General features: G+C 39.4%; 1 protein-coding gene across 2 annotated transcripts in view; it reads left to right on the forward strand.

The window, feature by feature from the left end:
* Positions 1-24,077, forward strand: part of KCNH8 (potassium voltage-gated channel subfamily H member 8) — a 287,653-nt gene that overhangs the window by 198,082 nt on the left and 65,494 nt on the right. For both annotated transcript variants that reach the window (XM_060248762.1, XM_060248763.1), the window contains exon 7: positions 13,240-13,444. In XM_060248762.1, coding sequence (XP_060104745.1) covers positions 13,240-13,444 — 205 coding nt within the window. The remainder of the gene's footprint in view (positions 1-13,239; positions 13,445-24,077) is intronic.

Raw genomic sequence — 24,077 nt, forward strand, 5'->3', positions numbered from 1 at the left:
TACAAGCTAAAAGTCTTAATAGTAATTTATCTGCCACATTCAACCTGCTGTGTAGAACACAACAGTAATGGGAGGGGGAGGATGTAGAGTTTTAAAAGACAAAACAGCACACTTGAATTGTGCTCAGGAGTATATCATTAGCCAATATAGTTGTACTATTGGGGGTCAGATGCTCCTGGAGCTACCCTGATTGCAGTCTAGTCCTAAGTAGAATGCAATAGTCTAGTCTGTATATAACTAAGGCATGCATCACTGTGACTAGATTTGAGTGAACAAGGAACAGGTGCAGTTAACACACCAGCCAAAGCTGGGTAGAAGTACTCCAAACCACTACAATGATCTGGTTTTCTAATATAACTGCTGTGTCAAATGACAAAAACAGTCTCTGTCTGAAATCCTGGTCTGAAGTCAAATTAAAATGGTTCTAGAAAATCAGTTTCTTCCAAGAGCTCTTAGAGCCAAGAAGCAACCACTTGCTCTAGCATATTTCCCAAGAGCAGAAGAATGGAGACTGGTTCTCCAAAACAGTAGGACTCAGGGAATGATGTTCCCCCTCTGAACAGGTCTAATCACTGCTTCCTTGAGCACAGGAGGTACAACTCCCACTTTCAATAAAGTATTTATCACTCCTCAACCCACTCAAGCAAGTCTCTTTGCCTGAGCCAGCAGGGAGTGGACAGCCAGTTTGGTGTAGTGATTAAGAGTGCAGACTCTAATATGGGAGAACTGAGTTTGATTCTTCACTTCCACATGCAGTTTGGGCCAACCACAGTTCTCTCAGAGCTGTTCTTTCAAGAGCAGTTCTCTGCGAGCTCTGTCAGCCTCACCTACCTCACAGGGTGTCTTTTGTGGGGAGAAGAAGGGAAGAAGATTGCAAGTCACTCTGAGACTCCAAGGGCGTTTTCACACTCACGTTCAGCCGGCGCGACCCCCCTCTTCACTGCGCAGGATCTGCGCGGATTTCGCACTAAATGCCGCGAAGCAGCCGGAAGAGCCGGAAACTCCCGTCGCAAAAGCCGCGCAAACGGAAACTGCTTTTTGGCGGTGAAATTAGGTTTGTTATAAAGGGCAAGTCTTATCCTTTTGAATCTGATAGTTGAATTTGAAATTGGTGAGGTCCAAATTTTCGCTGTTTTTTAAATGTCAGAACACAAGCAAACCCGTACAAGGGCTACTTCATTGGAAAAAATGCAAGACCAATTAGAATCAATGGAGGCCAGAATGATGAGAGGTATGAGAGAGATGATAAATGAATCATTAAAAGAAATTATTGAAGAGATTAAAAAAGATATTGAAGATCTCAGAAAGGAAACAGAGGAAGCATCTAAGAAAATGAAGGAGGTAGAAGTTAAAATGAAAGTATATGATTCCACCTTGTTGAAAATGCAAGAAAAAGTGACAATCCATGACTGCAAATTGATGGAGACTCAGATACGTCTGAGAGGAGTACCTGAAAAGGAAGATGGTGACCTAAAAGAATATATAATAAAAATAATTGCAGAATTTTTAAAGGAAGATCCTGAAGGGACTAAAAATATGTATGACTATATGTATAGAGTGAACACACTTTATGCCAAGAAAAATAATCTACTAAGAGATGTTGTTATAAAATATATGACAAAAGAAATGGTGGGAAAGATCATGAGTAAAAACTTTGAAAAGACATTGATAGTGGGAGGGAGCAGAATAAGAATTATGAAGGAGTTGCCAAGGCAAGTGATAAATGATAGAAGAACATATAAAAAACTGACAGAAAAATTACGGGACAATGAAATGAGGTTTAAGTGGATAATACCTGAAGGTTTGAGTTTTGAACTTCAGGGGAAAAGAATCACAATCACAAATGCACAGGAACTGCCTAGTTTTTATGAACATAAAGAATTTGCACCATGATGGATTACAAATTATTGTCTTGGAATGTAAATGGACTAAATTCACCACAAAAAAGAAGAGCAACATTTCATTGGATTAAAAAACAAAATTGTAATATAGTTTGTCTACAAGAAGTGCATATTAAACAAAAGGATTACAAATTTTTATGGAATAAACAATTGGGGTTAGAATTTTTTTCATTGGCTGCACAGAAGAAAAGGGGAGTGGGTTTTTTTATATTAAACAAGAATTGGAGCAAAAATTAGTGTTTAAAGACAAAGATGGAAGATTTGTAGCAGTAGTAATAATATTAAATGCAAAGAAAGCGTTGTTATTGGGATTGTATGCGCCTAATGGTGCAAAGGATGCTTTTTTAAAAAGACATTACACAACAATTTGAAAAACTGAAGTATGACCAAGTTTTGATAATGGGAGATTTTAATGGAACAGTTAAGAACTCTCTGGATAGAGCTGGGGGGAAAAATAATAACATAGAAGGAAAATTGTCAAAGTCTTTTTTTGAACTGGTTAAACAAGAAAATTTGGAGGATATATAGAGGAAATTTAACCCTGAGGTGCGGGATTATATCTTCTTTTCAGCAGGACATAAAACTTTTTCCAGAATTGACATGTTGTGGGGCAATAAAGATTTAGGTCTTATAACAAGGAAAATAGAGATTTTACCCAAAATTGGGGTGGATCATAACCCAATAATGTGGATTACAAAATTGTCCAAGAAGTTGAGAAGATGGAGATTGAATGAGGATTTACTACAGAATAAAGAAATAGTGACATTTTTAGAAAATGAAACTAAAGCTTTCTTTCAAGTGAATGATAAAGCAGATATTTTCAGATGGTCTGGGATGTCTATAAAGCAGTAATGAGAGGACTATTGATTACTTTGAATAATAAAGATAAGAAAAACATTTGTTGGACATTCCGAATGAAATTAAAAAAAAGAAGGGGAGTTGAGAAAAAGGCCAGGGGAAATAAGAAAATTATAAGGGAAATTACAATATTACAAACACAAATGAGACATTTGTTAAATGAAGAATTGGAATGGAATTTGAAAAGATTGCAGCAGAAATCTTTTGAGGGTGCAAACAATCCTGGAAAATATTTGGCTTGGCAACTGAAGAAGAAGAGAGAAAATAAAATTATTAATAAAATTGTGGTAGATGGAAGAGAGGTGGTTAATCAAGAAGAAATAAAAAGAGAATTTTTAAGTATTTTGCCAAGTTGTTTAAAGGTGTTAAAATAAAGAAAGAAAAGATGGATGATTATTTACAAAAAATAAAAATAGAAAATTGGAAAGGCACCTGGGCCAGATGGATATACAGCTAAATATTTTAAAACTTTTAAAGATGAGTTAACACCGAAATTGCAGAAGTTGATGAACATGGTAAGAATAAAAGGGAAAATACCAAACACATCGAAAGAAGCTGTTATTTCGTTGATACCAAAGGAAGATAGAGATGTCACGAATGTTAAAACTTATAGACCAATTTCGTTATTAAGTAATGACTATAAAATATATACAAGAATCTTGGCAGAACGGCTTAAACAACATTTGATAAATTTTATAAAGGATTTCTTCCCAAAAGGCAAATAAGGGTTTCTTCCCAAAAGGCAACTAAGAGACAATATCAGAACTGTAGAATATTACGAAAGACATCCAGAAAAGGAAGTAGCATTATTCTTTGTGGATGCAGAGAAAGTGTTTGACAATTTAAACTGGGACTTTATGTTTGCAGTAATGGAGAAGATGGAATTGGGAGAAAGCTTTATTAGAATGATAAAAGCGATATATACTGAAGAACGTGTAAGGCTATGTATAAATGCAGACCTTACAGAAGATATGATAATTAGCAAAGGCACAAGACAAGGTTGTCCGCTTTCCCCATTGTTGTTTATGACTCTTGAAATATTACTGATGCAGATTCAAGATTACAAAGATACAGAAGGATTAAAAATAAAAGGATTTACTTACAAATATAGAGCATTTGCAGATGACATAATGTTTATAAATGAAAACCCCATACAAGTTACACCTTTGTTGTTAGCTAAAATACAAGAATATGGAGAGTTGGCGGGACTTTGTATTAATAAAGAAAAATCAAAATTTCTATGCAAAAATATGCAATTAAATAAGCAACAAGAATTACAGAGACTAACAGGTTGTGAAGTTACCTCCAAAGTAAAATATTTGGGTGTGGAGATAACAATTAAGAATATTGATTTATTTAAAAATAATTATGAGAAACTATGGCGTAAAATGGATGAAGATATGTTAAAATGGAACAAACTTAATTTGTCATTGCTGGGTAGAATTGCTGCAATTAAAATGAATATTCTACCAAGAATAATGTATTTGTTTCAAACCATTCCCATTGTGAAAGAAAGTAAACAATTTGATAAATGGCAAAGGAAAATTTCAGAATTTGTGTGGGCTAGGAAGAAACCAAGGATTAAAATGAAAGTTTTGACAGATGCAAAAGAGAGAGGTGGATTTCAGCTACCGAATTTAAAATTATATCAAGAAGCAGTTTGTTTGGTGTGGATAAAAGATTTGATAACGCTGTTAAACAAAAAACTCTTAGTGTTGGAAGGTCATGGAAACAAATTTGACTGGCATGCGTATTTGTATTATGGAAAAAAGAAGATGGACGGTTTCTTCTCTCACCATTATATAAGAAATAATTTGTTAAATACATGGATGAAGTACAAGAAATATGGGGATGAGAGGAAACCGTTATGGATAGTGCTGGCAGAAGTAATTAAAATAATGGCTGAAATAGGTGAAGAAAAGTGGTTGTCATATAATCAATTATTAAAAATACGAAGTGACAAAGTAGAATTGAAAACTGCTGAAGAGTTGAATAATAAATATGATTGGTTCCAAATGCAACAAATTAAGAGCTTGGTGGATAATGATATTAAAACTGAAGGGATAAGAAAAGAACAAACGGAAATGGAAATAGAGATAGAGATAATGAAAAATTAATTTCAAAAATATATAAATTACTGTTAAAATGGTCTATGGAAGATGAAGTAGTGAAATCCCAAATGATTAAGTGGGCAATTAATGTAAATAAAGAAATACAGATGGAAACTTGGGAACACTTGTGGAAAAATTCTATGAAGTTTTCAACGTGTCATAGTATTAAAGAGAACTGTTTTAAAATGATGTACGCATGGTACATGACTCCTAAAAAATTGGCAAAGATGAATAACAAGATGCCAGTTAGATGTTGGAAATGTAAAAAACATGAAGGTTCTTTCTACCATATGTGGTGGACTTGTGAAAGGGCGAAAAAGTATTGGCAGATGATTCAGCAAGAAATTACTAAGATCTTGGGATATGAATTTAAGAAAAGTGCAGACTTTTCTGTTGGGATTACAAATGGAAAAATTTCCAAAAGAAGATAGAACTGTAATTTGGTACTTGCTTTCAGCAGCTAGGACACTATATGCGCAGTTGTGGAAGCAAGAAAAAATACCAGAGAAATGGGATTGGATTATAAAAGTTATGACATGGAGTGAAATGGACAAATTAACAAGAACATTAAGAGACTATGATTTAGAAGTTTTTAAGACGGAATGGAAAAAGTTTAGAAGATATGTAGAAAAAGAGTGGAAAGTAAAAGGACATTGGGCAATTTTTGATAATGATTAAGTTTTAGAAGAAGAATATAAGTTTTTGTTTTAATAGTTAAGGGTACCTTTAAATATTAGCATTATAAGTAAATAACACCGATGGGGGTCAAGTAACGGGGGGAGGAGTGGGTAAAAAGTAATATATGGGGTAGATAAAAGAAGTTATTAAGATTTAAGAAATAATTTTGTTACCATATGTTACCAATAAAATTGTTTTAACCACAATTTTAAAAAAAAAAAACCTCTCCAAAGCTTCTGGCAGAAGACTCCTTGCCCATACAAATTGCAGCCCTGTGCAAAGCCTGGTCCAACCCTCCACCCACCCATGCACACATGTTGCCAGCTATCAAAGCTTGCAATGCCAGTGTCAGTGGGTTCTACTATGTATTCTGTACACTGAACATGTTTCCCCATATTATGAGATCATGTGAATCTCCCTTTTTTCACTGTGGCTGATAACATAGCTGAGAATCCCCCCCTCCCCCCCCGTGCTTGGCAAAAAGGAAAACAGAGCTTCAAAGCTGCTTCTCAGTTTCAAAAAAAGTCTTGTCAGTTTCAACATAGGGTTTTCTCCCTTTCTGCATTCCTTTCCGTTCCCTTTCATTCAGTGAACTAACAGTAAAATGCATGCACAGTACCTGGACCACAAGGATTTAAACGGAAGACACTTGCTGGGTGCTACTACTCAGCTGTAATATGGCAATTGCATAAATTTGTTTTTAAAAGACTTTGGACACCACCCCCAACACATCACCAGTGATGTTCCCACCCTGATTTAGAAAAGTGTGTGTGGGGGGTTAATTGTAGCTGCAGAATAAATACACTGGAGGAGAAAGAATAATGTGTAAGGTGGGCCCAGAATCCAAAGTCAAGCTTAAAGGCTTTACTGCTTGGAAAACCCACCATAAGGTGCACGTGCATAATGGGCCAATAAATGAAAACAGGGCGCCCATATATTTCATCCTTAGTTTGCTTTGTTGAGAATTGCTCTTCACAACAATTTAAAATATAGAAAAATAAGACTTGTTACTGCTCATAGAGTAAATGTCCCAACAACTTGGTAATGCAAAAAATCCCAATCTGTGTAATTGCTCTAAACAGAGCACTTCTTCCTTTATCTCCTCAAAAAGAAGATTCTCCTAGCTATAGCAAGAGGCCTGAATGAAAATAAAAGACAAGCAGAACAAAAGAGCAGATAAGTGCCCATGCAACTTCTCTGGCCAAACAAAACTCCCCTTCCCTCTACTACTTGTCTCAGTGTTCAGGAGAGAGTGGCTCTGTGAATGTAGTTCCCTTGTTCATATCAACTTTAGCTTCTTGTTTGCGGTCTCTATAGAAGATCTGGTTTTTATAACATGCACTGATTTCAGATAATTCAGGATTTAATTAATTGTTTTGCTTTTATTCCCTCAGGGAAAGCACTGTGTGAAGTAGAAATCTATTAATCCTGAGGCCTAAGTAGCAGCCTCTTAAATCATTCTGGAATGCATGTGCTAGTCTTCAGGTTTCCAGTTCCACAGTACTCTTGGTTGCTCTTGGATGATGTTGTTTCAGCTGAAAAACATCATCTAACTATTCTAAATTGATTTCATTTGGCCTTTGTGAGAAAATAAAATGTTAAAAGAGACTGCAGATTCTCTCTTTTATCATTCTAAACTTGTGGTTGTAACAGTAAAGCCCTCTATGTGTATTTCAGGTCTTAGAGAGCCAGTTTGGTATACTGGTTAAGTGTGCAGACTCTTATCTGGGAGGACCGGGTTTGATTCCCCACTCCTCTACTTGCACCTGCAGGAATAGCCTTGGGTTAGCCATAGCTCTCATAGAGATTGTCCTTGAAAGGGTAGATGTTGTGAGAGCTCTCTCAGCCCCACCCACCTCACAGGGTGTCTGTTGTGGAGGAAGAAGATAAAGGAGATTGTAAACTGCTCTGATTCAGAGAGAAGGGCGGGGTATAAAACTGCACTCTTCTTGTTAAAGTGATGGATTGAACACAGTAATGGAGAACAATCATTTTGAATGAATAATGAGAAATAACATATACAAATGATCTATTTATTTATTTAATTTATTTATTATTTATTATTTTCAATTTATAGCCCACCCTTTTCCAAATGGGCTCTAAGCAGGTAACAACAGTCACTCACACAAGGTTAAAATAAGATACATATAATAAAACAATATACAATCTAAAAACAATATAAATCCAAGAACAAACTCCAATTCTGCAGTTGGTGGTATTAGTTGCCTCCACTCCCTCCATACATCCCCCAGCTGGTATAAGATAAACGGGTTGGCAGAGTTATTTCACTGGGGCCCCTGCAGCAGGGATGCCACAGAATAACAAAATGTCCATCACCTCAGTTGAATGCCTGGTGAAACAGCTGTGTTTTACAGGCCCTGTAGAACTGCGACAATCCCTGCAGGGCCCTAATCTCCAATGGGAGATTGTTCTGCCCTGACTCGAGTTGAAGCTAAGTGGACTTCATTTGTGCCAGGGGTTACCAGCAGATGTTGATCCATGGAGTGTAAGGCTTTTTGGGGGGTATATGGGAAGAGGCGGTCTTGCAGATATGCTGATCCCAGCCCGTTCATTTTGATTAGCTCATACTTTATCAGGTTTAAATGAAAATATTAAATTAATTTTATTATTTCTGTATCAAAGAATATTTAGAAATAAACTTCATAAAACAAAGGTACTAATCTTTAAATCCAAACTAAAAAGGACACATTCTTTATCTTAGTGTGGGAATTCAATTGAGATAGTAAAAAATTTCAAGTACCTCAGGGTTATGTTCACACAAAGTCTCTCCTGGGATTTGCATATCTATATATTAATGTAGAAGTTAAACTCCTTAATTTTCTTTTTTTAAAATATCTTTTATTGCAAACGAGGGCAATTTGTTCCAGCACTTATGATGCTTTATAGAGCAATTAGACATTCAGGCATCAGATATGCTGCTGCAGCATGGTATACTGGTTATATAGAATGTCTTAATTTTCTTCAAGTCAAATTCTTTAAAAACCTGTTGGTATTCCGTGATGTAGCTCCTTCTCCTCTTGTGATTAGAGTTGGGCTTCCAAGCCTATCATTATTTATCAAACAATCATTAAATTTCAGTTTTCCCTTTTTGAGCCATCAATAGCTCATGTTTTCAGTTGTTAAATTCAGATACCTTTATTATTTATTATTATTTATATCCACCTGGAATAGAAATTTAACTTAAAAAACCTTTCCCTCACAATAGAGTGACTTAAGGCTGCAAGGAACAGTACTACAAAAGTAAACTGTAAAAATTTCAAAATATGATCTTAAATGAAGATTGGTCCTTGGTGCTCAAGGAAGTTAATTATAAGTGTTCTCCATTCTTCTTACAGATACTCCTTAGTGGTAAATTTTCCTTGCCAGACTGTTTCCACTGGTTGGAAATTCATGAGTTTAGATAAGGTTTTCTTTTGACAAGGTGTTAAACTCAGCTGCATGCAAGGGTGATATAATAGAAATCCTGTTGAGGAATACAAGTGCCCTTATTGTCCAAATCAAGTAGATTCCCTAGTTCATACTTTTAATATATCTTTCTGATGGAACAGGCCTGTTTTGACTTGCACTCTGCCAGTCCCTCCTTGGTATTGCCAACTCCTGGAAGGGGTTACTTCTTCCAGACTCCTCCACATGCAGCTGCTAGGTGAGCTTGGGTCAGCCACAGAGCTATTCTCTAAAGAAGAAGACTGTAGATTTATACCCTGCCCTTCTCTCTGAATCAGAGTGGCTTACAATCTCCTTTTTCTTCTTCCCCCACAACAGAACCCTGTGAGGTAGGTGGGGCTGAGAGAGCTCTCACAGAAGCTGCCCTTTCAAGGACAATTCTTGCAAGACCTATGACTGACCCAAGGCTATTTTAGCAGATGCAAGTGGAGGAGTGGGGAATCAAACCCAGTTCTCCCAGATAAGAGTTCACTACACCAAATTGGCTCTCAAAGAGCTCTTTCTCTCAACCCCACCTACCTCACAGGATGTCTGTTCTGCAGAGAGGAAGAGAAGGAGATTGTAAGCCTCTCTGAGTAAAGGGTGGAGTATAAACAGGGCCAGCCAAAGACTACCTGGCACCCTAGGCAAGGCTAACTTCTGCCCCCCCTTCCGATAACCAGTTTTCAAACACGGATGAAATTATGGGAAAATTGAAAAGCACAAAACTTGAAATTGCTCCCTGACCTGGATAGCCCAGGTCACTGAGTCACGTGGGGGGCACTCAATTCAGCACCCCCAGAAGTCTGGCACCCTAGGCAATTGCCTAGTTTGCCTAGTGGCAGGGCCGGCCCTGGGTATAAATCCAGTATCCTCCTCCCCCTCCTCCTCTTCCTTCCACTAGTGTAATTTGCTGCCATGAACCTGCCCTTTTTTTGGGGGGGGGGTTCCTGTTAGGGGGACAGAGCTCCTAGCTCCCCTTCTCAATGTGAGGACTCACTTCTATACCCTCCATTACCCAGAGCTTGGTTACCATGGAGACCAATTACAACTTTGGGGCTCCCCTAGAGAAACAGCCCCATGTACACAGACTGTTTTCCTTCAAACCTGGGGAATCCTCTTGCACTACCATGTTTAAGACTGTTGGAGATCTAGGTATAGGGACTGAGAACCAACCTCCAAAATAAAAAAATGGAAAAAAATATTTGCAAGCATCCTTAAGCACAGCACTAGATCAACAAATGGATTTCAAAAGAAAATTGATCATAAACTCAATCCCCTTTCCATTTTCTAGACATACCCTAACTGATGTTAAAATAGGACACACATGTTAAAATAGGGAATTCCTGGAAGGCATTCTGGGAAATCTCCAGAAATTGCCTGGAGATCTTCTAGCACCAAATTTCTTAGCTAGTTATTTTACCAGGGACATTAGCGTATGTATAAATGTAATCTAGTGGGCCATTGAACTGGCTCCCTGCCACTTCCAGAGAGGGAAAAAATCCACACTTTTAAAACTCAGGGTGTGTGTGGGGGGGGGAGGGGTTCCTCAACAGTCCTGAGAATAATACTGCACTGAACAAATATATTACTTCTTGGATAAAACAACTGATAATATTTTCTGAGATGTGGACAATTATCTATCCATTAACATGTAGATTGGCAAACTGTGTGAGAGACATGGTGGGTTTTTTCTTATATTGTCAAGAGAGAACTGACTTTTATTCTCACCTCTTTTGTGAGGAACTGTGGATGAATACTTAATGGCTGTTAAATCTAGGGAAAGGAAAAAGAATAATGAGAAATCATTATACATGATTTATTACCTTTGTGCAAGTTTATCATCACATTATTTAAAATCTGGGGGCTTCTTTGTCTCTTTCATAAAAATAAAATATGTGCTTAAGCATATATAATTGAAAACAGAATTGCAGAGTCCACTGTGGTTGGTACTTGGATGGGAGACTGTCCTTGAGATACCAGTTGAGAGGTGGGGGCAGGCTTATTCAGCTACCTCCCTGAATATCCTCCAGGCCCCCAGTAGGGGCCAGACACCAGTAGGGTTGCCAAGTCCAATTAAAGAAAAATCTGGGGACTTTGGGGGTGGAGCCAGGAGACTTTGGGGGTGGAGCCAGGAGACATTGGGGGTGGAGCCAAGAACAAGGATGTGACAAGCATAATTGAACTCCAAGGGAGTTCTTGCCATCACATTTAAAGAGACAGCACACCTTTTAAAATGCCTTTCTTCCATAGGAAATAATTAAGGATAGGGGCACCATATTTTGGGGCTCATAGAATTGGACCCTCTAGTCCAATCGTTTTGAAACTTGGGGGGTATTTTGGGGAGAGGCACTAGATGCTATACTAAAAATTTGGTGCCTCTACCTCAAAAAATAGCCCTTCCAGAGCCCCCAATACCCACGGATCAATTTCCTATTATTCCCTATGGGAATCGTTCTCCATAGGGAATAATAGAGTGCCTAGTAGACATTTCCCTCCCCTCCATGCTTTCTAAAGGGGGGGGGAGGGCCTCCAAACTAGGGAACCCCCTGCCCCCTCCCTCTCTCACACACACACACACTTACCAGATCTTCCTCCGGACAACTCTACTTCCTGTGAAAACGAAAGCAAAAGAAGGGAAGGGCCGTTCTCAGAAGCCCTTTCTGCTTCCTGCCCAGCCTTAAAGGGGCAGACATTTTGCAAACGGCTCAGGAGCTCTACAACATGAAGCCTAAAGGTATGTTCTCCCCCCCCCACCCCCGCTTCCAGAGTTTTGAAGAGCGGGAGATGAGGCTGCGAACCCAGAAGTCTCCCGCCAGAGCGGGAGGTTTGGGAAGCCTAGACACCAGAGGTTGACATGACTTCCAGGTGCAGACACATAAAAAATACAAAAAATACAGAGAGAGAGAGAGAGTATTCCTTTGGCCAATACTACCTGTATAAAGAGCTCTGTGGTGCAGAGTGGAAAGCTGCAGTATTGCAGTCCAAGCTCTGCTCATGACCTGAGTTCAATCCCAGCAGAAGCTGGGTTCAGGTAGCCAGCTCAAGGTTGACTCAGCCCTCCATCCCCTGAGGTCAGTAAAATGAGTACCCAGCTTGCTGGGGGGAGAGTGTAGATGACTGGGAAAGGCAATGGCAAACCATCCCATTAAAAAGTCTTCATGAAAACAATGTGATGCAACATCACCCCAGAGTCAGAAAGAACTGGTGCTTGCACAGAGGATTACTTTTACCTTTTTTTTTTACCTGTATAAATTTGGCATAATCTTGCTAATTACCACTTAGCTATAAAACTTTTTTTGGTGACTTTGGGCCATTCGATATTCTCTCAACTTAACCTGTTTTTCAGGCATGTTGTGAGATGAGAAGAATGGAAGAACCATGTACTCTGCCTCCTGGTAGAAATGCATTTTTGTTGTTTTTCCTAACATTTTACATTTGTTCCATATTGTATAAGCAACTATTCTTCATGCATCTACTATATGCACACATTTCATATTCCTGAAATTGTGGTCCCTTATATTTTTCTTTCTACTAAAATGCTGAGTATTTACCGTTACAACTGTATACCTCTTCATATACATGCACAGTCTTGATGTGATGATTTATAAAGGGAGAGAAACTTGATGTTTTATGAGAAACATGAAAGAGACAGAGTTCAAGAGATGTACTGTTTTGTTGTTTTGTTTTTGAAAGCCTTCCTTTCTCTGTCACACTTTGGCTACATGCTGAATGTAGTTTGCTAGCTCATTTGGCAGTGCTAGCCCACGTGCCAAAATTGATACCTTACAGCATTCTTTGGAAAGAAACAGCAAGGTATTGATATAGGTACACCTGCAAAATCAGCTTTAAAATACAAATAAAAGGGTACAATAATCAAAGAATTGGGGCACAATAATGGCCTGAGAAGGAGCATCATGAAACATTTGCCCAAAAAAATCAATGAAAAATTAAAGCATCTTGACTAAGGAAATATTTTCCATTAAAGAAACCAGTAGAGTGCTGATCAAGGATAATCAATGAGCTCACAAGCCACGGTGAACTGTATCAGTTTTGAATGCCAAGCTGTATTTCAAAAAACACCTCTTTGTATGCCCATTAATAGGGTGATACACCACAGAATATTTCACATGTTTGGCTTTGTAGATTCGAATGAGTGCATTTATACAGGTTTTATAACTGACAAAATATATGCAAATTTTTTCAGACTGCTAGGAAAACTACTGAGTACTTTTTTGCTCTTTTAGGTGTCCATTGTTCACCTTCTCAAGACAGTGCGATTGCTGCGTCTTTTACGTCTTCTTCAGAAGTTGGATCGCTATTCCCAGCACAGCACTATAGTTCTGACGCTTCTTATGTCTATGTTTGCATTGCTAGCTCATTGGATGGCTTGCATTTGGTATGTCATTGGAAGGAAAGAGATGGAAAAAAAACCATTTAATTGGGACATAGGTAAAGACCTTTGCTTTGTTTTAATTTTTATTCAATAATTCAAATGCACTTTAAAACATCAGGATACAAGAGTTACAATCACAGATGGTAGTGTACTCCTGTGTATTGTTGGCACCATTGCAATTATGAGCAAAGATGACATTATTAGTCCTTGTGATCATGTTATAGTTTTTATCTTTCATTCCTATTCTTTCTTCCAAGGAGCTCAGTTTGGTCTGTATTGTTCTCTCTTCCCTCATTTTATCCTTATGAGAACCATAAGAGATAATTTATGCTGACAGACCAAGGTGACCCAATAAACTGAGTGATGAAGTGAACTAAGGTCATGCCAGTTCCTCAACTGGCACTAGCTCTCTCACCCAACTAGCTTATCCAGATCCAAACAGCATACATAAGGCTATCAGGGAGTCACTGGTGCAGATCCTTAGCTTCAGAAATGGAATTATGTCATACACCTTTGCATTCAGTTCAGAAACTTTTAGGATCGATATAAATCATTTGCCTTTCATGAGATGGGAACAAAAAAATGTAGCCATTCTGTGATCCCTTTACATGCAGAGGCATCACTAGGGTGGGTTGTACCCTGGGGCAAAGTGCGCCCCAGAGGCGTCACTAGGGTGGGTTGCACCCTGGGGCCAAGTGCGCCCTGCTGGCTGCGCAAAAGCGTGGGAAGGCAGGAAGCCCCTCTCCCTCCCCGCCCGTGTTTTGGAGGGAGCTGCGTCCTCTCCACCTTGCGCAAGCGTCGATGGCCGCCTCTAGTTGCTGCCCGCCCGGAGCTCGCGCCTGGGGCAGAGCAGGCGGATGTGTCCCGGTCGGTAGACACCGCGAAGCCCCCTTCCCTTCACAGGCCCGCCAGCACCTGGTAGGAGCCGCCCGCCAGCCAACCACCATGCGTCAGGCCTTGACTCAGCCACGTCCCAGCGCCATTCCCCTCTCCTCCGACTCCATGGGTGACTCACTGCTCCAGGCGCGGGCTCCGGGTGGGCAGCAACTAGAGGAGGCCGTCGACGCTTGCGCAAGGCGGAGAGGGGGGCCAATGAGAATGCTCTGGGGGAGGGCCGATGGCCCCCTTGGCCCCGCCCCAGTGACGCCGCTGTTTACATGTACTCTTTTGCTTCTAGTTCCCCTTGCCAGAAGTGTAAAGTTGCTTGTACATTTTAGTCTCATATAATTGTTAGAGTGTCATCACTGAAAATGTCAAGACAGTGTGCGTTTGCAATAAAAAAGGCCAACGCCATGCTGGGAATTATTAGGAAGGGAATTGAAAACAAATCAGCCAGTATCATAATGCCCCTGTATAAATCGATGGTGCGGTCTCATTTGGAGTACTGTGTGCAGTTCTGGTTGCCGCACCTCAAAAAGGATATTATAGCATTGGAAAAAGTCCAGAAAAGGGCAACTAGAATGATTAAAGGGCTGGAACACTTTCCCTATGAAGAAAGGTTGAGACGCTTGGGACTCTTTAGCTTGGAGAAACGTCGACTGCGGGGTGACATGATAGAGGTTTACAAGATAATGCATGGGATGGAGAAAGTAGAGAAAAGTACTTTTCTCCCTTTCTCACAATACAAGAACTCGTGGGCATTCGATGAAATTGCTGAGCAGACAGGTTAAAACAGATAAAAGGAAGTACTTCTTCACCCAAAGGGTGATTAACATGTGGAATTCACTGCCACAGGAGGTGGTGGCAGCCACAAGCATAGCCACCTTCAAGAGGGGTTTAGATAAAAATATGGAGCAGAGGTCCATCAGTGGCTATTAGCCACAGTGTGTGTGTGTGTGTATATATATATATATATATATATATATATATATATATATATATATATATATATATATATATTAAAAAAAAATTGCCACTGTGTGACACAGAGTGTTGGACTGGATGGGCCATTGACCTGATCTAACACGGCTTCTCTTATGTTCTTATGTTCTTATATTAGGGCATGGGAAACTAGGGTTCAAATGGATGCTCACTGGGTGATCTTGGGCCAGTCAAACTCTCTCAGCCTAACCTACCCCAGACGGTTGCTATGAGGATAAAATGCAGAAGGAAAGAACAATGTGGTATAGGTCCCCATTGGAGAGAAAAGCAGGGTATAACATCTAAATAGATACATAAAACATTGAATTAACATCTCAGTTGCCATCATGGTACCTTTAATATCGTTTGCAAAAAAAAAAAAAAAAACCTCTGGAAATAACTGCTCCTGGTGGAAAGTGCTGTCAAGGCACAGACAATTTATGGTGATACTGAGGGTTCAAGACAAGAAGTTTCAGAGATGGTTTATTATTGCCTGCCTCTTGATATTGACATTGGACTTCCTTGGTGATCTTCCACTCAAATAACAAGCAGGGTCAACCCTACTTAACTTCAGAGATCTGATGAGACCAGGTTAGCCTGGGGCACACTGATTAAGGCATATCTACATCTCAGTAAAGGAATTTGCTGACTGAATCATTTATAAAAATCCTTTTTTTTAATTAGAAAGATGTCAAACTTCGGTCATGCACAGTTATTGGGCAAACCTAATGGGTGTGATCAGATGTGCAGCTTGATTCAGTTTGGCCCCATTTCTAATCAATCCAAGTTTTATTTTTTGTAATGGAGAGTTCTGATCAGACTTACTTCCTTAATGTGCTTCAATACACTTTCACCCTGTCCTTGATTGATCAGACACAGCAGCCAGGCAATGGCCTTTCCTCTCCTCATTTGTCTTCTGAGCACAGAGCTTATGCCAAACAGCATTTCAGACTCCTGGCAGAATAATGGCAGCCAATGGAATCACTGGATAAGGAGGCAAGTCAGTGAGGAAAGTGTGTTTAAACATTTTAAACTGTGTTTAAAAACTTCAACATTTTAAACATTTCAAAACAGGGAGGAGAGACTAGAGAAACACTGCTTGGTGCTGCTGGCATTTTTATTTAAAAGCATGGAGCAAAGCTGGAGTCACAGGCATTGTCCTCAGACTGCCCGTTCCCTCCTCTGTCCCCCTCTGGGGGGGGGGGGACTTTCAAATTAACCCCTTCCCCACCAGGTCAGAAAAAAGCTGCAATACACAGGCATCTTTCTGTGGAAGTTTTTTTTAAAAAAGGAAACAAGCTCCTGTATGTGAGAAAAAGAGAGAGAGCAATGTGCAAATATGCAGTTATGCACACATCATTAACTAGTAAAAAACTAAGTAGTAAAAAAAAATAGCAGACATTAAGTGGAAGCCTGAGACTTCCAAAGCAGCGTTTGCAGCAGGAAGGCATTCAGACATTCAGAAGCGGCTTGACATCATGGCAGGACGGCTTAGATAGCAAAAACTTGGCAACTTGGAAAACACCACAATGGATCAGATAACAAAATAATTCAGTTTGAAAAGGGATTAGAGCAGGAGCAAAACGACTCACTAATGGGAGTCAGTTTAAATCCAGTTTAAATCCAGCAGGGAATAGTTTAATCCAGTAGGGAACAGCAACAACAACCAATTAAACTGTACATCTGAACAGACTCAATGAGTGGAATATATACAACAGAACTAAATTAATGGCTAACCGTATGTTAGGGCACCAGTTTAGATTAAAGAACCAACAACATATGAAGGCAAAAGTATCCTTCCTCTAAATGTTCTGTTGGAAGGGTATTTAAGTTCTGGTCTTTGACCATAATAAAGACAAAAGTAAACTAAAAACTAAACTGTTGGAAGAACACATGAACCCATGGAACTGCCTTATACTGAGACAGATAATTTGTATCTCAAGGGCACTACTTTCTCTTTCTGCTGGTCAAGAAAGTAGTGCCCATGAGGTACAAATGGTCCAACACAATATAAGGAAGTAAACTATAGGTATTTATTGTTGGTGATTTTTCTGACTTGTTTTGTTTCTTTTACTGGCTCTGCCATTTGCCATTTTTTTTGCTACTTTTATTAATTTTAACAATAATTTTAATAATTCTGTCAGAGCTGTTCTCTCAAGAGCAGTTTCTGTCAGAGTTCTCTCAACTCCACCTACCACACAGTGTCTTCTTTTTTTTTAAAAGAATCATTTAAATTTTAAATTTAAATTTATCATCTGCATGTTACGTTATGATTTTTTAGAATAGGTAAGTTAATTTTTATATTCTCTATAACAGAAAAATGGGATATGCATTTTCTAAAAAAAATTATGTACAAGAAAACATCTAAATATACAGCTGGAAAACATTACATGTCAGGCTTTCCTTACTGTTTTATAGAAAGAATTAAGAACCTTTTAGTTTCCTTTTCCCCTCAATATCCTAATTTTCATTGGTTTCTCTCTCTTTAAATTTCCTTCTTTGTATGTGTTTGGGGGAGAAAACAAATAGATTTTCCCCCTGATGTCTTAAAAACAGCGTCTTGGTTTCATTCATTCTAAAGACCTGCAGGCATTTCATACCCAGTTTCTAAGGAACAACATAAAGCATAGAATGATGATGTAACACAATGGAAAGACAAGATAAAGGGTGGGAAATAATAGCAGAAAATCTGAAACTGGGAGGGGTCCTAAAGGTATTGTAAGAAGCCAATGGGTTGAAAATTAGTTTATTACTTATTTGGAACTTGAAAATATTAGTGTAGTCAATGCAGATTGAGGTTACATATAACATCATCTCAAGATCAGCAAGTAGCCTGAAAGCACCAAAAGATGTAATTATTACATTTTTGTTAATTGTTGATGCTGCAATACTGAGTATATTGAGAGCCCAGAAGGGGAGCAGTGAAATTTGTAATTACTAATCAAAGGAAACACGGCATTTAAAAAGGCAATTCCTAAACTGGGTTGTGGTAAGAACTCTAGGTAAGGTTGCCAACTCCAGGCAGAGAAATTTCTGGACATTTGAAAAAGTATGGGGAAAGGAGGGAGCTCAGCAAGAATGTGATGCCAGCATCTTCCATACAAAGGTGTCATGTTCTCTAGGAGAATTGATCTCTCTAGTACAGGGGTCACCTGTAATTTCAGGAGAATACCCACCCCACCTTAGCAATTGGCAACCCTAACTATAGGTGGGGCTAAGCTTTCAAGAGCCCCAGCTGCAAGTCTAAAATCAGACTATTAGTTGGGAATACGTGTCTCATTTTTATTTATTGTGTTTTTTAAAATTTTTATTTAAATGTCTAAACCAGGTGTGTCTAACTCATTTGTTATGAAGGCTGAATCTGACATAAATGAGACCTTGTCGGGCCGGGCCATGTGTATCATAAAATGTAATGCAAGGTAGTGGACATATAAACTTTACAAAGGGCACAGACACACAATTAAATTTTTAACTTAAAATAAAACATGCTTAAATTATTAGCACGCTTGCAATATTTTGTTTTACAGTCTCTGATAAATGTAACCTCTTGCTATGAATTATTGCATCAAAAACTGCAGACAATGTCTGTGCTGTACCAGTCTTGAATATGTGCTGTTCAGGTGTACACATCTGTAAGTTGCAAACCTACTTTTGATTCATTGACATTCATTACAGATCTCTCATGGTCAATGCTTTGAGGCTAAGACCCAGAGGAACATGAAGCAGCTGGACACTGTGAGCTTTTGTACAGAAGTTGCTTCACGCACTAGTCAAGAACATGCGAAGGCACCATGGCATAGACTGACTATGTGCTTGTCTACAAAACTATAATTTTCCCCAGAAAAATTACTACAACTTAAAAAAAAATACAACTCCCCCCCTCCCCCCAAAAAACTACAAGGACAGAGAGACAGCCATGTACAGTGGTCAGTGTCAGCCTACTATCTGGGAAGTCTAAATTCAAGAGCCCCAATCAAAGGAAAATGTGAAAGAAAAATTAAGGAAAATTTGCTGGGTAAACCTGGGGTGGAACACACTCTCAGCCTAATTTTGATATTTCTTTTCTAAATAGTTCACATGCCTTCCTATTGAGAAAGACCGGAGGGCATGAGTTCAGTGAAAAAGAGGAGGGGAACCCAATTACACTCATAACAAGCCCAACAAAACTCTCTTTCTCTCCAAAGACAGCAAGGGTGGGGAGGCGAGTGAAGGCCAAGGGTGGGGAAGACACAAGTGTGGAAGGTGAATGAATGTCATGGTTGGGGGAGTAGTGGAGTACCAAGGGTGTGGGGTTAGTTGAGAGGAAAAACTGATGGTGATAGTTGGAGGGGGTGAGTTGGAGTATGGGGGTAGGGGGTGAATGCCTTTATTTGGGTGGGTAGGAAGACAGCAAGGTGGGGGGGGGGCACTTGCCCAGAGCCTCTTTTAGAGCCTGTTGTATTTTTCTCTACAACAGGTTTTATTTCTAGATTAAATATAGTATACTGGACTAAAATGAATTTACTGAGAGCAGATTATTGCTTTATAAAGAAAATGATAAGACATTGTGGCACTATTCCAGCACCACTGATTTTAGTGAGGAAGTTTTTAAAGCTGATGCGGGCAGTGTTCTAGGGTTTCTTCCATAGTTCCTAAACTGCAGGAAATTGGGGGGTTTCATTCCATGTGTTCCTTGCTGGTCTTCCAAAGAATCTTGTACACCAATTGTGTTGCTTTCAAAAGGATACCTACTGCAGCAAACATTTTTATAAATACCTAACATCATTTTCTGTTCCTCAGTGTGTACACTTCCTTCCTGGCAAATATTTCAGGTCACAAGTTTTTACATTTTGAGAAAATGAGTTTCCTTGTAAACTGTCCTAGGAAAACCATAGAGCTTTTGTAACCTGATTCTTACATCATTTCATTATTGATTTTAAAGTGGAACGGTTCTTGGTTTCTTTTCTATGGATAGAGAAAAGCAGAATAAAATCTGAAATCCTTTATAGTTTGGAGAGGTTCTAAGAATAACCTTTCTAAACAGATATCACTATATGTAAGTACCATTGAGAACTGGGCATACAATACACAGATTGTTCTGAAAATGTTCTTTGTTGCTAAATGTATTCTTCCTACAAGGACTTCATGGTCATTTAAAAATGGATAGCCACAGATAGCAGGTTAACAGAAGGGCATAAAGTCAAGATGCTTCTTCCTTGTGATCATCAAAGCTGCCAGAAATTGAATTAAATAGAGTTAGAAGGTTGCAACTTTGCTTATGGTGGCAATGCAAGTGGCAAAACTATCTTCTCTATCTTCTCTCGTTGTATTCCTAGAATGTTGAGCATGGATTTATTAAAGTATTACAAATGCCACCTGCAATGCAAGAAGCAGTTTTCAGCTACTGGACAGTTATGTTTTAGAGTATTTGGTCCTTGGATGATCTACTTTGAAGATTTCTAATTCTAACTAATCATCAGTGTTAAGAAATACTGGACTGGTAATTTGGCCTAATGTGTTAATATTTCAAGTGAAGCTCAGATCCATTGGTCAGTTTGCTTTTGTTGATTACGCTGCAGGTTGCGTTTCCCATGGCTTTCAAAAATCTATTTTGCATTGTTATCTGGAAGCACTTTTCCTTTCTTGGCAACCTAGCAGCAGGTTCTTTGTTTAGCAACTTCAGAGGGTTATGTGGAAACCTGTGGTTGACCTACTTCCAGTTCCCTTTTTTTCTTTCACTTCATTCTTACTGCTTCAGAGAAGGGCTGCCATAGATTAGCAGACTTGGCACCCATAGTCACACATTTACCCAGCCAAGCTTTTATAGGACTGCTGAGTGTTAACAATAGAAATGCTTAGCGGGTTTCTTTTTTTTCTTTCTTTCATAACATTCTAGTCAATGCTTCTCTTTTCAGAAAACATAACAGGTGCTAAAGCTGAAACTAGACATTATGATACAGACAGGGCTGCCACTCGAAACAGCAGCAGTGTATCTACCTTCTCCAATACCCTCGATAATTCTTAGTATAAATCTCCTATGTCCTGATGTACTGGCATGTGTTTCCCTGCCTATGCACTACAAGCACACTGAGCCATGATGGCAGGACATGGATATGTAGTAGAGTTAATGAGGGGCTATGAGAAACTAGAAACACAGCTCCCATTTCTTATCGACTGCTAATGTAATTCAGCAGAAGGTCTTCAATAAAGGAAAAATAAAAATGTCTGGAGATGAATGTGTAAATAATTTCTCAGGTCTCTGTTGAATAGAAATGGGAATGAACCACATAAATGCAGTTCAGTTCATGGTTTGTGGGCAAACCATTAGCCCCAGAAACCCAGTCATCTTGCATATCAACTGAATCAAGTTAGTGCTTGAAACAGCTGAGCCACGGGGGCAGCCTGTCCAAGAAAGCCTCTTTAAACAGCTGAGCCTCGAGAGCAGGCTGCCTTTGTGGCTCAGCTGTTCTGATCTTTTGATGGCTTTCATGGGGATGTTTGGGCAACTTTCATGGGGAGGAGAGAGCAGGGGTTTACACCCCTGCTTTTCGTTCCCCACAAACCCATGAACCTTCACAAACTGCCTTAAAAGTTCATGGAGGTTTGTGGCTGGGCTGCAGTTCAGACTTCAGTTCAAAAACTATGAACTGGCCAAAATTCATCACAAACAAATGTTCATGAGCCAGTTCATACCCATCCCTGCGGTGAACTGTGGAGTACAGAACAGGAAAGAAATTATGCAAAATAAAGCATAAATAGTCAGTAATAAGTAAATTGCTTCTGTTAGAAATTAAGTGTTATTGAATTCAGTGTTTAAGAGCAGACAGCAAGAGTTGGAAATTTGTCATATTATTTCATGCTGTTACTAGAATTTTTCATTTTGTCTATAAATAAGCTTCACGCAAGTGAAACTGCCACAAACCTATCAAAATATATACAGCAGTAAATTTAATTATTGAAAGAAATGAAGCAAACCCTGCTTTACAATTTAGTTAGACTGAAGTCTGAATGAGGTGATCGAATGTTGTGGTTGTTAAATGGTCTGTACCACTTGAGACTGCAGGACGGAGATTATGGAGGTACCTGTTGTGGACAGAGGAAGAAAAAGCAATTGTAAGCTGCTTTGAAGCTCCTTAGGGTAGAAAAAAAGCAGAGTATAAGAACCAACTTGAACACGACGACTTGGCAACAGTGATCCATGCTACAGTCACCTCGAGACTGGATTACTGTAATGCTCTCTACATGGGACTGCCCTTGTCCCAAATCTGGCGACTCCAGTAGTGCAGAATGCTGCAGCCAGGCTGCTTATGGGAGTTCCTTTATGGGAACACATTCAGCCTGTGCTGAAAGCACTGCACTGGCTACCGATAATGTACTGGATTCGCTTCAAGGTGCTGGTTATTACCTTTAAAGCCCTATATGACCAGGATCCTTCATACCTTAGGGACCACCTTTCCCTGCACATGCCCCAGCGAGCACTTCGGTCCGAGTCTCAAAACCTGTTGACAGTTCCCAGCTTCAGAGAAGCAAAGCTCAAAGGCCGTTTTCCCACTCACGTTTTACTGGCGCCACGACCATCCTGACGCCGGCGAATCTGCCTGGATTTCGCATCAGAAGCTCCGGCGCTCCCAGAAGCGCCGGCTACTTCCGTCGCTAAGCCAGCGCAAACGGAAATCGCAAAGATGCAGGAAAATGTTTGCGCTGGCTTAGCGACGGAAAGCGCCGGCGCTTCTGGGAGCGCCGGCGCTTCTGTTGCGAAATCCAGGCAGATTCGCCGGCGTCAGGATGGTCGTGGCGCCAGTAAAACGTGAGTGGGAAAACGGCCAAAATGATGAAAGCCAGGGCCTTTTCCATTGCTGCCCCTAGCTGGTGGAATGAGTTGCCGGAGGAGGTAAGGCCCTGCGAGAGCTCTTACAGTTCCACAGGGCCTGCAAAATGGCACTCTTCCGCCAGGCATTTACATGAATGGTAACATCTGCAGCAATGGGACTGGCCCATAAGAACACCACCAATGGCCTACTTCACTGTGCTATGGCGATCCTGAGACCTCCGACTATAACCACCAGAATTTAAATTGCTGCCTGAAATTATGATAGTAGCACATGCAATTGTTTTAAATTGTTTTTATTGTTGTTTATTGTATCGGTCACACTAATGTGTTTGTGTCGACCCTTGGTTTGTGAGCCGCCCTGAGCCTGCCTTTGGTGGGGAGGGTGGGATATAAATAAATGTATAAATAAATAAATAAATAAATAAAACTCTTCTTCTGACATTTATATGCAAGATAATAAGGTGACAGAATATTGAGGTGATAAAATCCAAAGATCACTTAGTACTGCAGGTGATTTGGGTTTTTTTTTATTTTCTCTTCTGTTACAAAAACCTCTGTAACAATAGAAATATACCATAGTTAGGAGAAAATTTCTACCCCCTCTCATTGCTTACTGCTACAGTTTTGTATTTACAAGGAATTTTTAACATATTCATGGTAAGCTTTGACCACCAGAGTTAGTACTGTTATCAGTAAGAATGGCTTTTGAAAATATAGTTTTCAAGGTAGTTGCTAGTGTTATTTTGATATCCAGATATCTGCTGAACATAACACCTCCATAACACCTCTGTACCCAGTCACAGTACTTCTAAAACTGTTTTGCATATTGGTGTTCCATCATTTTAAACATATGATAATCATTAGTGTTTACTGGATATAACTATAACCAGTGAGTTATATAAGCTGAGTTAGTGTGAGCTAGCTTACTTTTTTTTTAGCCTCCAGCTCACACATTTTTGTCTTAGCCTGGGAAAAATGGCCCCAGAGCAAACTAATACATCACAACTTTAATGCCAGTA

Source organism: Heteronotia binoei, chromosome 10 (genome assembly GCF_032191835.1).
Source record: "Heteronotia binoei isolate CCM8104 ecotype False Entrance Well chromosome 10, APGP_CSIRO_Hbin_v1, whole genome shotgun sequence".
Taxonomy (NCBI): domain Eukaryota; kingdom Metazoa; phylum Chordata; class Lepidosauria; order Squamata; family Gekkonidae; genus Heteronotia; species Heteronotia binoei.